The 26,060-nt window shown below is 45.7% G+C and overlaps 1 protein-coding gene across 1 annotated transcript in view; it reads left to right on the plus strand.

The window, feature by feature from the left end:
• LOC122796501 (anillin-like) overlaps window positions 1-26,060 on the plus strand; it is a gene marked incomplete at its 5' end in the record, with an annotated part of 1,089,678 nt that overhangs the window by 79,158 nt on the left and 984,460 nt on the right. The window contains 1 exon segment of the mRNA XM_044065033.1: window positions 3,463-3,656. Coding sequence (XP_043920968.1) covers window positions 3,463-3,656 — 194 coding nt within the window.

The following is a 26,060-nucleotide window of genomic DNA, read 5'->3' on the forward strand; positions in this document are numbered from 1 at the left end:
GACAGCATCACAGTCCTGTGGTATCTCAACAAGCGGAGAGGGACCAAATCCTACCTTCTATGCAGACTAAGACCATACAGGGGATCCACCCTCCAGGCAGCCTACATCCCATCCATGCACAGCAACCAAGCAAATTACCTTAGGAGAACCATCTCAAACAACCACGAATGGATGCTGCAAAGACACGTTTTCCTGACTATGGTCCACAAGTGGGGTATTCCAGAGGTAGACCTTGTTCACCTACTCGATAAACAGGCAGCTTTCTGACTACTGCACCAGGACACCAGACCCCAAGGCATTAACAAGGGATGCCTTCTCCATGAGCTGGAAGTGGAAATTTTTGTATACATTTCCCCCTTCCCACTGATACAGAGGGTCCTGATGAGAATTCAGCAGGACTCACCCAAAATATTGTTGGTGACCCCCTACTGACCAAGACAGCACTGGTTCCCTCTTTTTCACCTGTCCAAGGGCAATCGCCACACACTACCCACTTCAGTGGTCCGGATCACACACAACAAGGGGACTCGGATACACCCACAGTGGAAATCCTTGCATCTCACCCTGTGGCTGATAGGATTCTGATCCCATTCAGATACCTATACGATACGGACGTGCGCACTGTCCTGCAGGAGGCTAAGAAACCTTAACACAAGGAAGTCTTGTCTCTCTAAATGGAAAAGGTTTTCCATTTGGTGTCACATGGCAGTTAGACCTGCTGGAAAGCGATATCCCGCTAGTCTTATCTGTGTGAAATTGAGAGACTGTTCCTAAAAGGAGTACTGCATTTGAGACCTCCCAAGAAACCCTCCCCTCCCCCCTGGGACCTTTTCTATGTATTAGAAAAACTCACAGTAGCCGACTTTGAGCTAGCAGACAAAGCTCCCATAACATTTTGCACATGGAAAACTGTTTTACTGGAAGCCCTGCCCTCGGCCACAAGGGTCTCGGAATTGCAAGCTCTGATGGCTACACCACCTTTTTCTAATCTTCCACCTGGACAGGGTGACTCTCAGAACTAACCCGTCATTCACTCCCAAAGTTGTGAATGACCTGTCCTTGAACCAGGCCATCCACTTTCCTACCTTCTTCCCTAATCCGCAGGGGGATAGTGAGAGAGTACTTCATTCCCTAGATGTCCACAGACAACTAAAGTTTTATGTTCATAAATCCAAACCTTTTAGGAAGTCTGACCAACTGTTTGTCTCCTTCCACCTTAGAGCCCTGGGGAAAGCTGTGAGTGAACGGACCATCTTGGCCTGGATTTTCAGGGCCATTTCTTTCTGCTACCTGCACCATGGGAATACCTTGCAGGGCAATGTCAAAGCCCACTCCACTAGAGCAGTGGCCTCTTCTAGAGCATTTTTCAAGGGGCTAGACACCAATGCCATTCTTGAGGCAGCCACTTGGTCTTCAGTGCACACCTTTACCAAACACTACAAATTAGACCATATCTCCAGGGCTGGGGCAGGGTTTGCCAGTACTATCCTACATGGATTCCTGGAGACCTCATCCAGGCCACCCCACAATCTTCAGTGTGCTTTGATACTCACCCACGTGTAGAATACTGCAGCATTGGCATAGAAGGACATAGGAAAGTTGTGCAAAATCTTAGCATAACCATAGATGTCCTTCTCTTCCATGTTGCAGTATTCCTTCCCCTCTTGTCAGACTGCACTTGCCCTCCTGGGTGACGGTGGACAGGCTATTGCCTTACCGGACTGGCTCTGACTGGAGCCTTTCTTAGGTTCAGAGGGCTGGTGTGTCCAGACATCACTTTTATGGCCCACGTTTCAGCAGCCATGTCAGACGTCCGACACACGTAGAGGGACTGAAAATTTTTGGTAACCTGGCCGGTAGAACTGGAGAGGAAGAAGGGTAAAAACACATGTAGAATACTGAAACATGGAAGAGGACATCTGTGGTTATGGTAAGATTTTACACAACTTTCTTTTCTCCATTTTACCCTTTGCCTATGTCTTCTGCTCCATGGGTGTTCACAAAGGGTTTGGTTTGGCTTAAGTGATACCTTACTGCAGACTGCATGATATTCACACTTTTTCCATATTTAGATGACTTGTTTATTTTTGCAGTCTTTTTCCTAAGTATTAGGAATATTTCAGTTTGGTAAGGGATGATCTACTACCCAGGCTGGGACTCCAAGAGAACTTAAAAGTCTTGTCTGATTCCTTTTCACAGGATTGTTTTCCTAGGGTGTCTCCTAAACAGCTCGGTTAATGGTTTTCTTCCTCAGGAAAAATAGATCAGTATTTAGAATGGTTTACTGAATTTTTCTGCTCAGACTGTAGTTTTGGGTAGAAAATCCCTCAGGATTCTTCACAGGGGGAAAAATGCACTGGTACCTGAAATCTTTCTGGCTCCAGCTTCAGCATCCCCTAAATTTTCAAATTCCAGTTCATTGATTTGTGTAAAAGGAGATTTTGTGGTGGAGACACCAAATTTCTCAAAATTTAGGTCACTCATTCTGTCTTCATGCTCTATTACAGTCATTAGAAAACCATAGGACTTTGCATCAGGACCAATATCTATGGGGGGGGGGGGGGGTAAAAGTGCAGGGAACAAAAAAAGGCCAACCAAAACACAAACATGAGATGTTGGGTCTTATGCTGTCAACTCTCCCACTCAGTGGCTGTCCCCTGGGACCACTTAGTGTTTACATACAACACAACAATGATTTGATATTTAGACAAGCTACAGAGGATAGATCTTGTCCTTTGTGCAGACTAGCTATTGTAGCCTGTGTTAGAGCCTTTCAGCAAAATTTTACTCTACAGGTATTGGAACAAAATAGTGTGACAGACGAGCTGAGCATGAGGAGAATAGACAGTCACGAATGGAAATATAATAGAGGGGTGAGGGTCTTCCAGAAATTGATCCAGCTGTGGGGAATGCCTTAAAATAGATCTATTTGCCTCAGCTGTCATCCATCAGTTAACAAAATTCTGCTGCAGGACTCCATGCAAGAAGTCCTGGAAGACTAATGCCCCCCACCCCAGTAGCTGGCTGTTGTATCTTTACCAGGATAACCCATATAGCTAGGGGTTACTACAACAGTGATAATCTGAGCATCTGCTGTTATGTAAGTTTACTTAGACAGCTCTGCTATTTACTGCTTTATACTTGTATTTTACTGAGATTGAGCAAAACAGCCTGAGTGATTGTACGTGTCATTTTCAGCTGTGTAAGATTCCCCTGCCTACATCACCATGTGTGTAGCGCCTGTTTAAAATGCCAACTTTTTTTTTTTTGCTGAACAGATGCCATAAGAGATGATGGTATGATTTTAAAACTGAGTAAGAGTAGGGAAATTTTCTGAATTTACTAACATTAGTAGGGAAATTTACTGTTTTTACGAACATTAGTAAAGTTTCAGCAAGTTAATGTGTCGATTTTTTTTTTAAACAAAAACTTGTATGTTAATGTAGTTTACTTCTTTTTCAGGTGGGACTGCAGTAAAATCTTTCCTTGATCGCTTTGAAGAGCGTTCTCAAGAGCGCATTTTACATAGCCCGTTTTCAGCATCCTCAGGACAGAGAACACCTGTGGTTACCCCAGCTACAAAGGCAATACAGGAAAGACTTTTAAAACAAAATGAAGTGTCAAGCACAGCTTACTTAACTCAGCAAAAGAAACAGGTCTGTCTGCAGCCTTCAGTTTTGATAAAACAGTGGTTTCTGTTAGTGGTTCTGTGACTGTTTTTAACAGACCAGGAGTAGTTTAATTTCCCATAATATGACAGATGTACAGATTTTATTTTTTTCTGTATTTGGAAGCTGTAGTGGTCAGAATAACAATCCTCATTAGCCACCCAGTCCAAATATGTTCCACTTTTGCAGCTGCCACTTGTGTGCCTCTATTTATTTTTTTATTTTACATTTGTTGACCGGGCTAGTCTAACTGGATACATGTCCATTTTCAGTAGAGGCCCGGGGAGATGAGCTCCGATGAAGCAAAATACAATCACATTATACAAAAGATTAATTTGTATGTTGAACATTGCAGGTAAAGAACAGGGAATAATCACAGAGGTCGTTTGTTCATAGCATAGTGCTAAATATACAGATACAATTAGTACAATACAAATATAGTTGCAATACAACATGTAAAAAGATAGCAGCGGAGTTGGACAATGTATTGGTAAACAAGTTGATATAAAGAAGGAAAACAAAAAGTAGGAACTGTAATAATCAGTATAAGAGTAAAAACTAGTCTCCTTAAAGAAATTGAGGATGTAAGTAAAAATATCTAGAAAGGTCTAGGTCAGTTGTTTCTAAGAAAAGGAACAAGAATACTGAGAAGAGGATAGTAGGTAGATCCAAGGGTTTACTATCATAAAATCGAAACTTAAAATAAAAAGTGTCTTAATTTTCGAATTTAAACACCGGAAATGAACATTTCCGTATGTCCCTAATGTCGAAAACAGCTGTGTATTGTTGAAAATGTCGCTCGCGACATTTCCGACGATCAGCAGCACTCTCACCCATCCCATAACTCCCTACCTAACTAGCCTAAATTCAGTTATGCAGGGGGGCAAGCCCCCCTGCACCCCCTGTCGGGGGCTGCGCCCCCCACACCACCTCCTAACTTAATATTCCAACTCTGAGATCGCACTACAGTGAGGAAAGGGATGCATTTCCCTAACCGCACTGTACCGCGATCCCCTCACATGAGCGAATGTTATAATTGCGAATGCACAGTCCATTCGCAATAACGTTCGCTCACATAACCTGCCGAACTATGAAGTATTCGAACATCTGTTCGAATATTTCATAGCCGTGCAATTGCACGTTGGCATTGTGATAGTAAACCAGATCCAAGTAAGAGGTAGTAGATCAGTCAGGTTTAGTACAGGGGCACAACCAGTGTGTTCTGAGGAAAAGTTTCAGTTTGTTTTTAAAGAGTGATGTAGAGGGAACAGAGGAAAGTTCGCTAGGAAGAAGGTTCCAGGATTTTCCAACAGTATTGGAGAAGAGTCTCCAGCCCTGTTGTTTGACTTACAAATATTTACAAGAAGCCTATGTAATGAATGTAAGGTCTTTAGATTGTTGTGGGGGATAATGAGGGTAAATAGTATTAGGGGTATTGGTAGGATGGTAAAGGGTTTTGTGGGCAATGGTAAGTTGGTGGAATTTAAGCTGATTTTGTAATTCAAGCCATCCTAGTTGCTTTAGGTTAATACAGTGGTGGGTTCTGAAAGGGTTACCTGTAGCAAATCTGGCTATGCTATTGGCGTTTTCCATTTTATTAAGGTTGTTTTTAGAGATTAGTGTATATGGGTGAGAGAAATTGGAAGAGGTAAGTGAAATAAGGGAATTGGTGTTGATTAACAATGGGGAAGGACTGTGATTGGTGGAAGAGGGAAGGGGTGTGTGGTTAGATGGTATAAGAGTAGGACCCCTGGGGGGTCTAGGCTTGTAATAGAAATATTTGAACTTCATTGAGTCTTCCTTGAAACTGGGAATGGATTCAGCAAGTCTATCCTGCCTACGAAGGCATAAAAAAATAGTTGTACTACTTTTACATTAGTTTTTTTTTAGATTAGATTAATAAATTTGTGCTGTAGCTTTCCAGCAACAATTCTAGATGTATTGTACAGCATAAATACCTGTTAACTGCCCAAACCTATACTTCACATTTTTGACTTGCTCCTCTTGCAACTTGTGGTTTTCTGTGAAGCCCTTGATGTGTCTGAAGTCACTAAATAATGACTTACATTTGAGTTTCAGACTTCATATTCTTCAGAAAATGCGTGATGCACAAAACTTGCTTAGTCTAGCACCCCTTTAAGTTTTGAACAACAATATTTAAAATATGTCCCTACTTTTGGGCATTTTTTTCTCTGACAACTGATAGCTTCAGACAAATGTGTTCTGACAATCATTGATCACTGTTACATTTGGCAGTGCGAGAAACTTCCTCTTTTGTAGGGTGTCATTCCTCATCCTCCAGATCAGACACCGGTGGTTCATCATATGCTTTCCCAAGGATTGATAGAAGCAGCCCATCCTCCTTAGGTGGGAAGGAATTTTATTCAAGGGTGTTTCTAATGCCAAAAAAAGAAAAAAACTTCTGGATTGCGGTTCTGAATCTTTCTTTTCTAAACTGTAGTAGTGCCCAAATTCAAAACACAACCTCTTGGCTCTTCCTCTTTCAAGTTTCTTGGTAATACTAGATTTGTCCCAGACTTAAGATAATTATCACATCTCTATTCATCCAAACTTCAGATGTTTCTTAGTAATCTGTGTGTTTGGATCATATTATCAGTTTCTCTGCTTTACCATTTGGACTATCCACTACACCAAGAGTGTTCAGAATGTCTAGCTCCAATATAGCTCATAGCAGGCTACAGGGTTATCCACATTTTCCATATTTAGACTTTCGTATTTTTGTAGAATATTTTTTTAAAGTGTCAGGAATCTCTCTTTGGTGAGATGTATCTTTTTACAAGCTGGGATTCAGAGACTATTCAAAAGTGTTTCTTGACGACTCCACACAGGATTGTGTTCCTGGGATGTGAACTAGACACCACAGTTCAAAGGGCTCTTCTTCCATAGGAAAAGTAGATGCATTTCTAAAGTTTTTTGCTCAGCCTTTTGGTCACTGCAAGGGAATTCCTCAGGATTTTGGATCTCATGGCATCTGTGATTCTCACGATACTCCTTGCAAGACTCCACTTTGAAATCTGTTTGGTTCCAGCATCAGGACCCTTTATATTTTCAAATGTCAGTGCTAGGGTTTGTCAGACGAGAAATTTGTTGGTGGCAACAGCAGATATCTTTAAATCCAGATCTCCCATTCTTCCTCCCTGTTCCTGAGATGGTACGTCATGTCAGATGCTTTGGACTTCGCTTGGGGAGCAGTTTCAAGATAGACAGACGCAAGCACATAATTATCAAGGAGTTGCTTGTGTGACAGTCCGTCTTTACCCCGAGCCAGTAATCAAGGAATCCCAATCCTCTCCACTGACACTGGTGAAGGGTGGTCACTAAAACAGGAATGGATTTAGTGTTTCAAATGCAGCTGTCTGCATCAAGCACAGTTTCCCTCAAGAGCATGCAGGGAACCTGCTCCAGACCTGGGACTGGGCTCTGTTTCTCCTGATCCCAAACAAGAGTCACCTTGGAGCACTGTGTCCCAGTTCCAAATATGTGGCACACACACTTGAATATCAAATTACACCCACACCACCCCCCACACACACCTGGGAAAGGCTGACACAGATTCACCAGCTGTGTCTCCTCTATCCAGAGTACAGGGTAGCTGCCACCAGCCAAATACTCTGACTCTTACAAGGGATAACCAATTATCCTGTGTCAAATTAATACTGATATGAATGGTAGAGTGACCAAAACAGTAAGGCTTTTCATAGTGGCCACAGTGACACTGAAATAAGCACATGTTCTCTCAAGATATTAAAAGTATTCACTAAAATACCAGCCACAATGATGAGGTAAAAAATATTTAATAATGGATAATAAAAATGGAAAACAGGAAAATACCTAATATTTAGTTGCAATAAACATTGAGTTTTCAGTCACAGGAAATATAAAATAACACAGTTGGATAGAATCTCACATGCAGTAAAAGAAATGCTAAACTAATCTCGCACTACTTTCACCAACTAAACTAGTGAGAAACCTGTCCCGAGTTAACTCGCATAATATTGGAAGGCAGGGTGTATTGCTGAGATGCTGACTTCCACGAGACAAGATGAGATGCTTCACCCTACTGATCTGTACAACTACTGAACTGTGATGACTGACATGTGACAGTCAAATGACATAAGATTTACAAAACTTCAGCCAGTCATGCTGGCATATGCCACACCTGTACTATCCCACTTCTCCTGGTACAGCTGGCAATGCCTCACAATGTCACAGCTTGCCCTGATCTTAGGTGCTCAACTCTCTGAGCCGTCTTTGGTCCCCAGGATATAAGTAGTTAAGACAATTTTACAGTCGTGGTACATAACAAGTAAGGTGTGACCAGGTCATTTGCAGGCTAGCAGCTGCATTAGCTTGGGGTACAGCTTCACAGCATAGTCTCGCTCCTACAGGCATCCTACATTCTCTCAGGTCAAAATGGTGTGGCAGACAAGCTGAGCAGGTTTAGGGCAGAACCTCATGAATGGAAACTAGATGAGGATATCTTTCAAGATTTGATCCATGTGGGCATGTGGGGACTTCGTCTGGTAGAATTCTTTTGGTATCCTCTCTAAATAAAAAAAAAAAAAAAAAAAAAAAAATCAACTGGCAAGATTCTGTTCAGGATTCCATACAAGAAGGCCTGGAAGACAGATGATGTGAAGTTATTCAATCTCGCCATTTGTTCTTGCACGTGAGTTCATTGGCTCCGAGTCGGCCGCTTTCCAAGCTCTAGATCTCTTAGAAGCTCTAGACACAGTCCCTATCCCATGATGCTCTGCTGCCAAACCCCAGATCTAGTTTGCCGCTGCAATGGATCACATGATCTTCTGAAGAAGCTTGGGCCAGTATTCTCTTTTGTTATATATTTGTGTATTTACACTTTATGAGGGATCTGATATTTAGTGAGGCTTCACTTTTTTCTTCCTTTTTGGTGATATTAGAGTAGGTAATCTAAGCTAGTACTTGAAAGTAGTTCGGAGCGGTTTGCTTCTAGGCCTTAGCCTTTTTTGATTTACTGTTTTTGACAGGGCTCTGTCAAATTTAATATCCTATCCCCTTATAGTCTGTATTGAGTGTTTGTTTTTCTTTCTTAGTTATTGTAGTTCAGGGATCTGAACTTCTAAGTGAGTGTTGTGGTGTTATTGGAATATTTTTTTTCACAATGTCAGAAAAGCAAAAATCTGGTTTCAAAAAGTGTGACTGTGGACAAAAGATGTCCATCACGGATAATCATTCTTCTTGTGTTTATTTTTTGGGCCCGCTACATTTACAGGTGGACTGCTCTATCTGCCATTGAGATGAGCAGGGTGTTATTAGAGAGGAGAAGGAAATTGGTAGACAGAGGACTGCTGAAATCGGACTTCCAGGATTTATTGGATAAGACTGACCAGACCTCCAAGTCCTCAAAGGGGTCGAAGTTGTCTAAGGTGTCTTCGGAGCACAAGTCTTCTGCTCCGAGCAACTCTGGCAAGACTCTGTTGCCTGCTCCACAGCCTTCGAGCCATGCACCGAGATCTTACCTCGGAGCCAAGTCATTGTGTTGGAACCAGTGTCGGAGATTTTGAAATCTCTTATCCGTAAGTCAGTGGCTTCTTCAGCTCCTTTGACCCGTTCTTCCGGTGCCCTTTCTGACATTGATGTGGACCGAGTGGTACAGAGACTTTTGGTGAACCCAGCCCTGGCCAAATTGCTTGCTGCTTCGACCCAGTTGGCTTCGAAGCCTACGATCCCTCCTTCCATGAGTTCTGTTCCTCCTCTGAGGCCAGTTGAGCCTTCGGAGCCAGAAAGAGAGGATCCGATAGTGGTGGAACCCACTGAGCCGAGGCCTGTTCCAGTGCTCTCGGCTCCTTCGACTTTGACTTCTACGGTTCCGATCGAAGAGTCTCGTAGCCGACTCCCTCTCGCCGGTTCCGAGGGGGGGAGTTGAACCGACTCTTCGGTTCAGACTCTCCCTTGGGGCTTCGGTGCAGATGAGCTCAGTTCCGCCCTCTGGTTCGGCGCCTGTGGTCTTGGCCCCTGGGAGGCTGCCATCATCTTCGGAACCGGCAGACTCCTTGGGTCGGGAAACCGGTGCCTTCGATGCCATGAGGAAAGTCATGTCTGCTAAGACCCTCACTTCTTCGGTTCCTTCCTCCCCTAAAGGGTGGCGTTCTAGCTCTACACCACAGGTTCTCACTAAGCGCCAAGACCCAGAGCCTCAGGTAACCTCATTGGGTGACCCCTGCTTGACCGAGACTTCACCAGACGCCCCCACTGATGAAGTTCCCAGGAAAAGACTGTGTAAGAGGAGCCAATTAGATTCCCCCCAGGAATCCTTAACATCAGACACCGACTTGGAGGAATCAGGAATCAGAAGGGTCCCCCTCTGAGGATGTCTCTCTTGCAGACATCCCTGAAATACTAAGGCAGAGGGGTGACTGGCAGTCTCTTACCTCTACTGAGGATGAGTCTGTGCTCCTGAAGGCTCCTGGGCTACTCTGCCTTTCTATGAATTAATGGACTTGATCGCTCGAAAGGCATGGAAGTCTCCCGATTCTATGGAACCGGTTCCTCTGAGGCCCAACAAATTTATCACCTGCCCTCAGGATAAGTCCTTTCTTACAAAAGGGGTTCCTGTTGATGCCACGGTGGTGGTGGCGGCCACCAAGAAAGAGATGTCAGACACCTCTTCTTCTGTCCATCCCCCTAATAGAGATTCCAGGATGATGGACAGATATGGGAAATGGATCTTTAGTTCTGCGACATTTGCAATGAGATCGCTTAACTTTTTAACCCATTTTACCCGTCTTCAACGAGATCTAAAAGAGCTTGGAGATGCTCTACAGGGCAACACAGGTGATGCCGTCTCCCAGAAAGTGACGGCACAGCTTAACACCCTTAATTCCACTGTAAATTCATCCATGAGGCTCATTTCTTATGCAGCCGAGGGATCGAGCCGAGCAAGTGGGTTCAGCAATAGCTCTGCGGAGACCATCCTGGATGCGCTTATGCTCCTTTGCGGAAGCCTTCAAGTCTTCCTTTGTGAATACCCCATTTGATGGCTCTTCCTTGTTTGGGCCCAAAGTCAAGGAGACACTCACTAGGTGTGAGCAGGAAGGAAAGACTCTATCTGCCGTAGGAGTCCGTTTTTCCACCCCCACTAGACCATACCCCAAAGGGCAGAGAGGTGGAAAAATGTGGTTCCGAAAGTCCCAAGGAGCTTTCCAGAACACGCGTAGAGGAGAGGGGTATAATGGTAGACGGCGCCCAGCAGCAGAGGGGGGGGGTCCGCAGAACCAGGGTGACTGGGAGCAGTTCCATGGCAAACCCTATCAGCGCTTCTGAGAGGAGGCCCGACCATCCTACTCTGCAGGCAGTCGGGGGTCGCTTAGCTTTATACCCAGACGCCTGACTAGGAATTGCATCAGATTCCTGGGTAAAAATCCTAATCACCAGAGGCTACATCTTTCACTTTTCAGAATTCCCTTCCATTCGGACAAGAATCCCAGACGTTCCACCCAGTCTGCAGAGTCTAGCAGCCGTAGAAATTCAGAGGCTGCTGGAAAAAAGTCATGCAGCCAGTCCCGGCGGACCAAATAGGATCTGGAACTTACTCCAGGTTCTTTTTGGTTCCAAAGAAAACGGGACTGGAGTCCCATCTTAGACCTCAGCAATCTCAACTCCTTTGTCAAAAATGAAAAGTTCCAGATGGTCACGCTTCAGTCGATAATCCATTTTCTCGAAACGGGCGATTGAATGTGCTCGATAGATCTCAAGGATGCATACTACTACATAAAAATGGCCAGGCCATCCAGAGATCACTTGCGTTTCCAGCTGGGGGCCAGTCACTACCAATTCCGAGCTCTGCCCTTTGGTCTCACCACAGCCCCCAGAGTGTTCACCAAATACATGGCAGTTATCACGGCTCACCTGAGATGTTTGGGATTCCGGGTGTTTCCATATCTCGACCACTGGCTCCTCATCGCCATCAACTGATTCATACTAGGAAATTCAAAAACAAGGATCTGAGTAGTAGGACCAGGGAACGCTGGAATCAAGTATAAGCCGCAAGACAACTTCAAACAACTTCAGACTTTATTAGGTAAAGCGCTTTTCGTCTGCGTAGTACGCAGACTTCTTCAGACAATAGTAGATTGCAAGAAAAAGGTTTTTATACGATTCAATAATCTTAATTAACAATCAATTAAATTAATCAAACAATTAAATAACAAGTTAAAAAGTACATTTAAAGTTAAAACTAGAAATGAGTGTAAATGCACTCAGGAAATAAATAAATATATCCTAACCCCACTAAGCCTGCCTAATCCTACAGAATGAAGTACAATTAGAGTACAAGAATTAAAATACATTAAAATATATATATTAAAAACGTTAAACAGCTATAGAACTATACCCAAGTGTAAGAATGTAAATTTGTGGGTGTGTTGATGAAAAAGCATCTCCTAATCAAACATGATAGCACTCTTTAGACTAAATATTCAAGGTTTCACTTGCATTGTGTGTTCATAATTCACATTCTTATCAGCTACGTGTTTGAAATAACATGGTTCTAAAATTGCAATACCAAAACTAAATCAAATACTGTCATAAAGAATCTATCTTAAAAGGCTCCTCAATTTTAACAAACAGCTGATGGAACAACAAAGATTTAATCCGGGGAATGCATACGCATTGTCTAATCTGCCATCTCAATTCCGGTGCTTCTAATAATAAATGTGAAGGGGCCCCTCTCTTATTTTCAGATACTTGGTCTATTACTATAAATTTGAAAAAATGGTCTTTGGATGTTGCTATATGTTTGGCCAGGGCGTTCTCTTGCTTCTCTTTACCAATGGCATAAATATGCTCATAGATCCGCTCACGACGTCTACGTTCTGTTTTGCCCACATAGAACCCTTCACATTTTTGACACTGGGCCAAGTAAACCACCATGCGGGTATTGCAAGTGGACCTACAACGCAAATCAAAGCGTTGGGAGTTGACTAAAAACCGATTGGATTCCAAAATGTGCCTACACTGGTTACAGTTTTGACACTTGTACATACCAGGTGTTCGTATGTGGTTACCTTCCTTCTGTTCCAATAAAGATTTCAAGTTTTTGCCCCTCCGAAAGGTTATCTCTGGTTTACTCCCTACTTTACTCAGTACTGCTTGATTATTTCTGAAAATGTCCCATTTCTTTTTAATAATGTCAAAATGTGATAACTATCAATACTGTAAGTTAAAATTAATCTAGTATTGGTGTTAGACATATTGGGTATAGAATTTTGTCCAGACATCACAATTCCTGAAGTGAGTGTGTTAATACCTTCTTCATTTGTATGAATTCTAAGGATAGGTAAATACGTACCTCTAAGTCTCTTATCACTCACCTCCCTCACTTCTTTCGTACTTGCCAGGACTGGAAAACACACTGGCAGACACTCTAAGCAGAAATATGACAGATCCACACGAATGGAAGTTACATCCTCAGGTGTTTACAGAGATAATCCAAGCGTGGGGGAGGCCAGACAGATCTTTTTGCCTCCCACAGGAACCATCAATTGAAAAAGTTCTGTTCAAGGACCTTCCATCCAAAGGCCTGGAAAGTGGACGCCCTTTCATTCAGTTGGACAGCATGGACAGTTTATGCATTCCCACCTCTGCCTCTTCTGCCCAAGGTGCTTTTGAAAGCAAGAACAGACAAACCAAGGATGATACTGATTGCTCCAGATTGGCCAAGGCAACACTGGTATCCACTCCTGAGGAGCCTAACACATACTCCTCCCTGGTCCCTGCCTCTAATACCTCTTCTGCTGACTCAGAACAGATACAAAACTCTTCACAGTCAGCTGAAAACACTCAACCTCGCTGCATGGAAAATTCCATAACACCACAACAGACCCTACTCTCCAAGGAGGTGCAGGATGTCATTTTGGAGGCCAGAAGACCATCTACTAGAAAAGCTTACTCCGCAAAATGGAAGCGGTTTTGTAGTTGGAATGAGAAAAGAGGCCAGGACCCTGGAAAATTGAACTTGCCTCAGGTTTTACAGTACCTGGCTGAACTGCTGAACAGTGGACTTTCATTTTCTTCCATAAAAATACATGCCTCAGCCATTTCTGCAGAATTCAACACGGATCCTCCTTTATTCTCTCACCCACTCTTACGGCAGTTCCTCAGAGGGGCTAAGAATATAAGACCTCCAAGGAAGCAACCAATACCAGCCTGGGACTTTAATTACATACTAGAAAAGTTAACATTGCCTCCTTTTGAACCTGCTGCCTCAACAGATTTGCAATATTTGTCCTGGAAAACCAGTTTCCTTCTGGCCATCACTTCAGCTCGTAGGGTTTCTGAACTACAGGCCCTCATGGCGGTGCAGCCCTTCCTCATCTTCCATCAGGACAGGGTTTCCCTTCGTGAACCCATCTTTTATGCCAAAGTGGTATCCAGGGTTGCCTTAAATCGCTTCATACACCTACCTACCTTTTATCCTAACCCTCAAAACAAAGGGGAAAGGCTGCTACACTCTTTAGACATCCATAGGCAGCTACGTTATTATTTGGACATGACAAAGTCATTCAGGAAATCAGAGCAACTTTTTGTGTCCTATGCTGTAGGGGCTCTAGGGAAACCAGTTACAAAACAGACCATTTCCAAGTGGATTGGCCACTGCATACGGTTTTGTTATTCCTATCATGGGAAATCTGTCCCTACTGGTATCAGATCTCACTCCACCAGGGCCACAGCCACCTCTACAGCCTTCCTCAGAGGTGTTCCTACAAAAGATATTTTGGAGGCAGCCACTTGGAGTTCTGTGCATACCTTCACAAAACACTACCACCTGCCCTTATATTCCAGAACAAGAGCAGGCTTTGCCACTGCTGTCTTGCAGGGCATTCTGGCTCAACCCAGTTCATCTTAGTACCTACCACCCTATGCATAGCTTTGGGACTCTACCCATCTGTGATTACTGCAGCTGTATGCACGATGAACATAGTACAGTTTTGTACCTACCATAAATGTAGATGTTAGAGTGCTAATACAGCTGCAGTACAGGTTTCCCTCCCTCCTTCCCCACTTCATACCACTTGACTGGGTTATCCTGCTATGTTTTATTTGCTTGCTTACACTGTTTTTGCATTACATTGCATTGCTTGCACATGTACATAAGCTTTATTTATGTATTGCCTTCCTTTGGGGGCAGCTGACATCTGTGGCAAGAAAGACTGAAGAACATGGCATCGGCTGTGTCTTATATACTCTGGCCTTCCTGACGTCAGAAGAGTAAGCGACGACAACCGACGCCGGACCAAGACTTTGGAATTCGGCCGACCGAGGGACCGCCTGACGGCTGAAAACCCATCTGTGATTACTGCAGCTATATTAGCACTCTAGCATCTACATTTATGGTAGGTACAAAACTGTACTTTCAGGAATCTGAACTTCTAAGCGAGTTTTGTGGTGTTATTGGAATATTTTTTTCACCATGTCAGAAAAGCAAAAATCTGGTTTCAAAAAGTGTGACTGTGGACAAAAGATGTCCATCACGGATAATCATTCTTCTTGTGTTTATTTTTTTGGGTCTGCTACATTTACAGGAGGACTGCTCTATCTGCCATTCCTTCAGTGGCAGGGTGTTATTAGAGAGGAGAAGGAAATTGGTAGACAGAGGACTGCTGAAATCGGACTTCCAGGATTTATTGGATAAGACTGACCAGACCTCCAAGTCCTCAAAGGGGTCTAAGGTGTCTTCGGAGCACAAGTCTTCAGCTCCGAGCAACTCTGGCAAGACTCTGTTGCCGGCTCCACAGCCTTCGAGCCGTGCACCGAGATCTTACCTCGGAGCCAAGTCATTGTGTTGGAACCGGTGTCGGAGATTTTGAAATCTCTTATCCGTAAGTCAGTGGCTTCTTCAGCTCTTTTGACCCGTTCTTCCGGTGCCCTTTCTGACATTGATGTGGACCGAGTGGTACAGAGACTTTTGGTGAACCCAACCCTGGCCAAATTGCTTGCTGCTTCGACCCAGTTGGCTTCGAAGCCTACGATCCCTCCTTCCACGAGTTCTGTTCCTCCTCCGAGGCCAGTTGAGCCTTCGGAGCCGGAAAGAGAGGATCCGATAGTGGTGGAACCCTCTGAGCCGAGGCCTGTTCCAGTGCTCTCTGCTCCTTCAACTTTGACTTCTACGGTTCCGATCGAAGAGTCTCGTAGCAGACACTCTCTCGCCGGTTCCGAGGGGGGGGGGGAGTCGAACCGACTCTTCGGTTCCGACTCTCCCTTGGGGCTTCGGTGCAGATGAGCTCAGTTCCGGAGCTTGTGGTCTTGGCCCCTGGGAGGCTGCCATCCTCTTCGGAACCGGCGGACTTCTTGGGTCGGGAAACCGGTGCCTTCGATGCCATGAGGAAGGTCATGTCTGCTAAGACCCTCACTTCTTCGGTTCCTTCCTCCCCTAAAGGGCAGCGTTTTAGCTCTACACCACAGGTTCTCACTAAGCGCCAAGACCCAGAGCCTCGGGTAACCCCATTGGGTGACCCCTGCTTGACCGAGACTTCACCAGACGCCCCCACTGATGAAGTTCCCAGGAAAAGACTGTGTAAGAGGAGCCATTTAGATTCCCCCCCAGGAATCCTTAACATCAGACACCGACTTGGAGGAATCGGGAATCAGAAGGGTCCCCCTCTGAGGATGTCTCTCTTGCAGACATCCTTGAAATACTAAGGCAGAGGTGTGACTGGCAGTCTCTTACCTCTACTGAGGATGAGTCTGTGCTCCTGAAGGCTTTTGGGTCTCAGCCCCCCACCTCCTGGGCTACTCTGCCTTTCTATGAATTAATAGACTTGATCACTCGAAATGCGTGGGAGTCTCCCGATTCTATGGAACCGGTCCCTCTGAGGCCCAACAAATTTATCACCTGCCCTCAGGATAAGTCATTTCTCACAAAAGGGGTTCCTGTTGATGCCATGGTGGTGGTGGCGGCCACCAAGAAAGAGATGTCAGACACCTCTTCTGTCCATCCCCCTAATAGAGATTCCAGGACGATGGACAGATATGGGAAATGGATCTTTAGTTCTGCGACATTTGCAATGAGATCGCTTAACTTTTTAACCCATTTTACCAGTCTTCAACGCGATCTCCTAAAAGAGCTTGGAGATACTCTATAGGGCAACACAGGTGATGCTGTCTCCCAGAAAGTGACTGCACAGCTTAACACCCTTAATTCCACCGTAAATTCATCCATGAGGCTCATTTCTTATGCAGCCGAGGGATCGAGCCGAGCAAGTGGGTTCAGCGATAGCTCTGCGGAGACCATCCTGGATGCGCTTATGCTCCTTTGCGGAAGCCTTCAAGTCTTCCTTTGTGAATACCCCATTTGATGGCTCTTCCTTGTTTGGGCCCAAAGTCAAGGAGACACTCACTAGGTGTGAGCAGGAAGGAAAGACTCTATCTGCCGTAGGAGTCCGTTTTTCCATCCACGCTAGACCATACCCCAAAGGGCAGAGAGGTGGAAAAATGTGGTTCCGAAAGTCCCAAGGAGCTTTCCAGAACACACGTAGAGGAGAGGGGTATAATGGTAGACGCCTCCCAGCAGCAGAGGGGGGTCCGCAGAACCAGGGTGACAGGGAGCAGTTCCATGGCAAACCCTATCAGCGCTCCTGAGAGGAGGCCCGACCGTCCTACTCTGCAGGCAGTCTGGGGTCGCTTAGCTTTATACCCAGACGCCTGACTAGGAATTGCATCAGATTCCTGGGTAAAAAGCATAATCACCAGAGGCTACATCTTTCACTTTTCAGAATTCCCTTCCATTCGGACAAGAATCCCAGACGTTCCACCCAGTCTGCAGAGTCTAGCAGCCGTAGAAATTCAGAGGCTGCTGGAAAAAAGTCATGCAGCCAGTCCCGGCGGACCAAATAGGATCTGGAACTTACTCCAGGTTCTTTTTAGTTCCAAAGAAAACGGGACTGGAGTCCCATCTTAGACCTCAGCAATCTCAACTCCTTTGTCAAAAATGAAAAGTTCCGGATGGTCACGCTTCAGTCGATAATCCATTTTCTCGAAACGGGCGATTGAATGTGCTCGATAGATCTCAAGGATGCATACTACTACATAAAAATGGCCAGGCCATCCAGAGATCACTTGCGTTTCCAGCTGGGGGCCAATCACTACCAATTCCGAGCTCTGACCTTTGGTCTCACCACAGCCCCCAGAGTGTTCACCAAATACATGGCAGTTGTCACGGCTCACCTGAGATGTTTAGGATTCCGGGTGTTTCCATATCTCGACGACTGGCTCCTCACCGCCACCACCAGGCATCAACTGATTCATGCCAGGGATTACACTATCAGCCTGTGCTCCCACTTGGGCATAACCTTAAATTTTGAAAAATCTGCTTTATCGCCGTTGCAGCATATTTCCTTTGTAGGAGCAGATCTAGACACCACCGCCGCCCAAGTCAGACTGCCTCAAGAATGAGTAATCTCTTTACAAAACCAAGTATCCCTTTTGTTGATGGAAAAGAAAGTCCCTGCATTCCAAGTTCTGAAGCTGTTAGGCACCATGGCAGCGACTCTCATAGCGGTTCCTCTGGGGCGCATGCAGATGAGGATACTCCAATGGTTACTCTTCACACAATGGTCTTATCAACAACTTCCAATGTCACACGAGATTCTGCTGACAAATGCTTGCAAAAAAGAACCTCCTTTGTTGGTTGAAGAGCCACCAAGTTACTGTAGGTCGTCCGTTTGTACTCCCCCCTCCAACAGCCACAGTGACCACGGATGCTTCCCTGATAGGGTGGGGGTGGGGGGCTGTGTCAGGGAAGAACTGCCCAAGGTACTTGGTCAGAGATGGAATCCAATTTGCACATCAATGTCTTGGAGTTGAGAGCGGTGTTCCTGGCGTTGCAACACTTTCACGGCTCTCTACCTCAAGAGAAGATTGCAATACAGACAGACATGTCATTAGCCTGGTACATCAACAAGCAAGGGGGAACCAGATCTTGCCCCTTATGCAGAGAGGCCCTGAGAATTTGGCAGTGGGCTGTTTTCACCGGGCGCTTCCTGATAGCAACGCACATCCCGGGGTCATCCAACATGATAGCGGACAAATTGAGCTGAGCCATTCTATTGCCTCACGAGTGGTCCCTCAAAGTACGAGTGGCGGAAAGGATATTCCTCAAATGGGGCCAGCCTTGCTGCGACCTTTTTACATCCCCGATGAATGCCAAATGCAGAAGCTACTTTGCCTTATACCCTCCACTGGGGGACATCCCAAGGGATGCACTCCTACACGATTGGCCCTCTGGTCTCATATATGCCTTTCCTCCATCCCCGCTGATCCCCAAATTTTTACAGAAAGCCAAAAGCCTGGGAAGGACTGTTATTCTGATAGCCCCATTTTGGCCTCTGCAGATATGGTTTCCCTTCCTTCAACAATACCAAGTGGAAGAACCTTTGGTTCTGGACCCAGTGCCAGACCTTCTGACTCATTCGTCAGGAGTTCTTCACCCCTATCTTGTATCCCTCAAACTGACAGCTTGGCTACTCCACTTCCCAACCTAGCCACGTCTCATGATTTGTCTCCCTCGGTTCAGCATATTCTGGTTTCCTTGCATAAAGTCTCCACCAGGAAACTATATAACAGTAAATGGAAACGATTTGGTCACTGGGTTTCTCAACATGGTATTGATCCCTTTATCGCCCCTATTCATAGCATTCTGGAATTTTTTGACTTCACTTTTCCACGGTGGAGCGGCAGCCGCTACTATAAGGGTTCAGTTGGCTGCCATATCTAACTTCCATGTAGGATGCGCAGGTTCTAACATTATGCCCCACAGATTATGTAAAGCCTTTCTGAAAGGGACTCATCAGTTCCGACCCCCTATCAGACATCAGATTACTCCCTGAAATCTAAATTTGGTGCTGTCTCAACTCATACTTTCCCCTTTTGAGCCCGCATCTTGTCCGTTGAAGTTCCTTTCTTGGAAGACAATTTTCTTAGTGGCCATTACTTCCGTGCGTAGAGTTTCTGAGCTTCAAGCACTCTCTGTTAGGCCCCCATATTTGGTCTTTCACCCCGACAGGGTGTCTCTAAGAACAAATCCATCCTTTCTTCCGAAGGTCTGTTCCGAAGCAAACTTGAACCAGTCCATGGAACTTCCCACTTTTTTCAGGGATCATGCCAGTAAATTGGAATACATGTTGCATAAGCTTGATGTTCATAGACAGCTGAGATTTTATTTGGACAGAACAAAAGGATTCAGAGAATCAGATCAACTATTTGTTTCCCATGCAGACAATAAGAAGGGCCTTTTGGTATCTAAAATTACGTTGTCCAAATGGCTTTCTGATTGTATAAAGTTTGCATATTCTTCATCCCATCAACCTTTAGAAAGTGAAGTGAAAGCTCATTCTACCAGGGCTGTTTCTACGTCCTTGGCTCATGCAGCTTGTTTACTTTTGGACACCATTTGTGCAGCCGCTACTTGGTCCAAACCTCATACATTTATTACTCATTACAAAGTGGACAGGGCTTCCTTTGGTTCCACCGTTCTCAGGAATGTACTCCTGTGAGCCGCCCAGGATTAGGGTGCTTGGGACGCTACCCACGTGTAAGAACAAATGGCGAGATTGAACAATTTCATATAAAGAAGTTATGTTCTTACCATAACGTTCCATGTGAGTTGTTCATCTCGCCTTCGTTACACTCCCTCCCACCTTCCCCCTCCATGTTCTGGAAGAACGGGTATGGCTGGTGGTCTGTTTGATCTTACTAGTATCCTCTTGTCAGCCAGGTTATCTTTTAACTAATTCTAAATAGTTACCTTGTTATATTGGGTTGCTTAGTTTTGTTTCTTGCTGGTTTTCAGCAAACTAGATCTGGGGTTTGGCAGCAGAGCATCATGGGATAGGGACTGTGTCTCGAGCTTCTAAGAGATCTCGAGCTTGGAAAGCGGCCGACTTGGAGCCGATGGATTGGCTCCGAACCCACGTGTAAGAACAAAGGCGAGATGAACAACTCACATGGAACGTTATGGTAAGAACATAACTTTGTTTTTCTGTACCTTTGACAGGAATGTTTCTGTATGCTTTCTGTCCTTTCCATTAATATCCAGGATACTTCTGAAGGATCTGATGGAATCCCCCAAGAGCATTTTGTTGACAGCTTTTTGGCCCGACCAACTTTGGATGTTCTTTGTGTTTCACTGTTGCAGTCATCACATTTGCGTTATCCCTGCCAAGGTAGCCCTTGGCTGGCCCGAATAACAGAGGCTTAGTATTTCTGCGTCGGTTGCTGTCGCTTCAGGACTGATGTCAGGTCGTCAGTAGTATAAAGGCAGGCGACGCCATTACATCAGTCTTTCTTGTCGTGGATCCTGAAGCAGAAGCAATTCGCACAAGTGCCAGTTGGCCGCTACCTGAGTTTCATCTACTGAATTGAAGCTGAAGTCTTCTAAAGTTAAGTACCCCGTTGGGGATCCTTTTTTCTTGCACTAACTGATGTCAAAAAAAGTTAATTGTATCGCCTGTGGAAAGCAAATACCACACCGCGACTTTCATTCTTACTGCGTCACTTGTTTAGGCCCAGACCACGACGTCCCCCACTGCCGCTTTTGTGCTTTGTTCAACACCAGAACTATCCGTTGTCGGGCCCTTATTGTAGCTAGATATTTTCGTTTACAGTCCTCGAACTTTGATATGGCTTCTGTAAGCCATCCAACATCAGACCTGTAGAAACGTAAAGATAAAGACAGAGACTGACAGCACAGGTCCAAACCTACAGGCTACTCTCCCATTAAGCTAGTCGTCAGTTTTGGTCCTCAGTGAGGCGCTTTCACAGCCCCTGATGCCCGCTTCTGTGGATTCGCAGGCCACTATCGAGGCTCTTTCAGAGTCCGGTATGCCACAAAACTCTTTTTCGATTAGGGATCCTGCGGTCATCTCTACCTTGGATGGGTCCAGAGCCGCTGAGCAGGCACCGGCTTTCAAGGAAGTCCTTCGCACTACCGTTTCTCGACTCAAACCAATGTCTTCTTTCGCGAATACCGTTCTGTTGAAAATTAGAGTTTCTTAGGCCAGGGGTACAAACCACACCCAAGAAATTGACCACCCAATCTCTGGCACCTGCTTTCTTGCCTCAGTCTCGCATGCTTAAAATGGCGGAAGACTTATCATGCTGATCAGGGGAAGCCACGCTACCCCCTCCAAAAGGAAAAGAGATCTGTCTCCTGTAGTTTTGTCCGAACAAGAGTCAGATGACTCTGATCCTTCTGAGTATGAAGACATGCAACTCTTCTCTTCATATGAGGATTCTGATGCAGAGGAGCCCATCCCTTCAGCCTCTTCCCCCAGAGGATTTTTCCTTTGGGGAAACCCTTCATACTTTAAGGAAGCATTTCCAGTGGGAGAGTCAGGACTACCTTCAGTCTAAAGAGAGAGACTGGGAATTCTTAGATCTTCCACAGCACAGACCCTTGGCCATCCCCCCAGTCCTGGATGTTGTGGGGGATGTTTTCCAGGAATCCAGCTCGACTCCTGACACCCTCCCTCCTGCACCCAGAAAACCAGACAGGTGCTACAGAGTCCCTAACTCATACAAATTTCCTTTTAAAAATCCTACTGCTGACCCTAAGGTAACTTCTGAAGGGCCTAAAGGAATCGAAGCAACCTCTGCTAAGAATCCTGCCCCCTCATTTAGGGATTCCCAAGCACTAGACAGATGGGGCAAAAAAGTATACACCTCAGCTACTCTTGCTATCAGAGCACTAAATTGTCAGTTTCATATGCTAAAATTTCAGCAACATACCATGGAACTCCTCAAACAAAAAAGTCTTCCTTCCCTGCTTGTGCAGAATCTAGAGTTACAAGAGTTAATGCATTCTGCAAGTTAAGTAACTAAACACACCTTGCACTGTGGTTTTGACGCCCTAGAAGCGTCTTGCAGGGTAGTGGTCACCGGATCTGTCCTTAGACATGTATGGCTTAAGGAACAGCCCTTGCCAGACCATGTCCAATCTAAATTGTTGTATGCCCCCTTGCACAAAGACAACTTATTTGGCACTAAGGCAGAAGAGGTCTTAAAAAAGATGGAAGAAAAAGCAAAATCTATGCAGACAGTTGAGGATTTCTTGCAGGTCCAGCCACCCAGGTTCAGCAGGCATTGTCCCACCAAGCATTGGTCCTTTCCTGTTCCCACTAGGCCAGTTCAGCCCAGACCCCGGGGAACCAGACACCCTAGACAGCAGCTACAGGGAATGCAGAGATCTAAGTAGTGGACTATTTCCACTTCAAAACCAGGGAGTTCTAAGCTACCCACTTATAAGAACTCACAATGACTCTCCTCCCCCACCCCCTCCCTCTGCCCACCTTCACTCTCCCCTAGGAGGAAAACTCTCCTTTCACGCAAGCACCTGGGCCACCATTACCATCAACTGCTGGGTTCTCAGCAGTGTCCCAGGGATACAAATTTTCCTTCCACACCCTTCCAACTCCAAAAGGGTTCCCAGATCTACCTCCAAACCAGTGGGCAGAGGCATAAAAGCAAGTCCTTTCCCTGCTCTCTGAAGGCAGTAGAGCACGTTCCTGCAGAACACAAAGGCCAAGGTTTTTACTCCAGACTTTTTCTGGTACCCAGAAAAGAGGGCACCTGGCGTCCCATGCTCTATCTATTCTTAACACTTTTTCCTGGTGATCCCAAAATTCAAAATGCTCACCAAGGATGCTTGTCAACCACCCCAGGCCTAAGAGGTCTACCTCCACGTTCCTATCAGGGAATCATGCAGGAAATATCTCCATTTCAGGGCAGGATCTCAGCACTTTCAGTTCTCTGCGCTTCCCTTTGGCATATCTAGTGCTCCCAGAGTTTTCGCAAAATGCCTGGCTCCAGCCATTGCCTTTTGCAGACAAAGGAATATCCACATTTACCCATACTTAGATGACTGCCTAATTCAAGCAGCCAGCCAGGAAAAGCTGCTCAAGCACCTGACCTTTGTAAAGTCCCTACTAACCTCCCGAGGGTACACAATCAACAAAAAGAAATCTAAACAGGTGCCCACCCAAAAGATTATATTCCTGGGAGCATGCCTGAGCACAGCATCCCAGATGGCATTCCTTATACCAGAAAAGCAAGCTTTCCTAACAGCCTTCTTCTCTCAACTAGCCACCCAAACCCCAGCTATCTGCAAGGAAAATCCTGCAAACTCTGGGGTTCATGGCATCTTGCATACTACTCATTCCATATGCCAGACTGCATATGAGGAAACTTAAGTGGTACCTAAAAAGCCTTTGGTGTCACCACTCGCAATACCTGGAGACTCTCATACCTATAATACCTTGCCTCAGAAAAGGTTTTCTTTGGTGGGCAACAGCATGCTCCCACAACAAGGGACTACTTTTCTCACCACCCAGACCCTCACCACAGACTCATCAGACTATGCCTAGTGTGCACACCTGGACGGCAGATGCATACAGGGCCAATGGTGCCCACCGTATATCCATCTGCACATCAACCAAAAAAGAGATGATGGCTGTCCAGCACGCCTTGATAGCTTTCAAGCCCCTTCTCTCCCCAGGGGCTCTCCTGATCAAAACAAACAACACCACTGTGATGTGGTATATCAACAAGCAGGGAGGGACTCACTCCTACCCTCTATGCAAGCTGGCCATGACCCTTTGGCACACAGTCATTGCCATGCAACTCCACCTGTTACCATAATTCCTACCAGGTTCTCACAACTCTCCGGCAGACCACTTAAGCAGAAATTTTCTGGACCCACACAAGTGGCAGCTCAACAGAAGAACCTTCACCATAATAACTCAAAAATGGGGCACCCCAAGGGTCGACCTCTTTGCCTCCCACACCAATCATCAGCTCAGCAAATTCTGCACCAGGGAGCATCACTGCATGGCTTGGAAAGTGGATGCCCTGTCCTTTCCCTTGGTCAGTCTATCGGTCTATGCCTTTCCTCCACTACCTCTCATCCCCAGGGTACTGCTCAAAATAAAGGAGGAAAAACCAAGGACAATTCTTATAGCTCCGGACTGGACTTACCAGCACTGGTACCCCTTGCTGTGCAGCCTGTCCCCACTGCTACCATGGCATCTTCCTCAGATTCCAAACCTCCTGACCCAGAGGGAAGGGGAATTCATGCATCCCCAATTGCAGACACTAATTTGGCAGCTTGGCATATTCCCTAACCCGCGATCAATCTGCCAACCTCAGTAAACAGGTTCTAGACATTATACGCAAGACCAGATACCCTAGCACTAGAAAGTCTTATGCTGACAAATGTAAAAGGTTCTGCACCAGGATTCAGGCTAAGGGAGCCAATACGGCACAGCCCGCCCTCCTTCTCATTCTGGATTACTTAGCTGACCTGCTACACAGTGGCCTCTCTTTTTCCTCTATTAAAATTCATGCCTCTGCTATCTCTGCTCATTTTCCCACTGAGCAGCCCCTTTTCTCACACCCTTTGATCAAACAGTTCCTAAGAGGGGCTAGCAACTTGCGGCCACCCAGAAGAACACTAACCCCAGCTTGGGACCTTAATTTCGTGTTGGAAAAGCTCACCCTACCCCTCTTCGAACCAGCTTCTTCGACAGAGCTAAAATAGCTATCCTGGAAGACAGCTTTCCTTCTGGCCATCACTTCAGCCAGAAGGGTCTCTGAGCTGCAAGCGCTCATGGCTGTGGAACTCTTCATCATCTTCCATGCTGACAGGGTATCCCTCAGGACTAACCCATCCCTTATGCCCAAGGTGGTGTCCAGTGTGGCTCTCAACCAATCCATTCATTTGCCCATCTTTTTTCCTAATCCCCAGAACAAGGGGGAATGGATCCTGCACTCTCTAGATGTGCACAGACAGCTCAGATTCTATCTAGACAGGACTAAATCCTTCAGAAAGTCTGATCAATTGCTGGTTAGCTTTGCTACAGGGGGCAGAGGGCAAAGCCATCTCCAAATAAACCATTTCCAAATGGATAGCACACTGCATCCATTTCTGCTGCAAACAACATGGAAAGCCTCCCCCCAAGGGGGGTCAGAACTCACTCCACCAGAGCAGCCTCCACCTCTGCAGCTTTCCTCAGAGGAGTCCCCACGAGGGACATCCTGGAGGCTGCCACCTGGACATCTGTTCACACCTTTACCAAACATTACCACCTGCCTCTCTTCTCCGAATCCAGGGCAGGGTTTGCCTCTGCAGTCTTGCAGGGCATACTAGCCCGCCCCTAGTTTCCTTGACTGCCTCCACCCATTTCCTCAGCTTTGGGAATTGATCCAAATGTGATGACTGCAACAGTGAAACACGAAGAACATTGTAGAGTTATGTGCACTTACCATAAATGTAGATGTTCGAGTGTATTCACTGTTGCAGTCCTGGTTTCCCCTCTCTCTACCCCCCCCCTTTTTTGTTTT

This window comes from Protopterus annectens, chromosome 3.part0 (genome assembly GCF_019279795.1).
Source record: "Protopterus annectens isolate FY-2018-M chromosome 3.part0, PAN1.0, whole genome shotgun sequence".
NCBI lineage: Eukaryota > Metazoa > Chordata > Ceratodontiformes > Protopteridae > Protopterus > Protopterus annectens.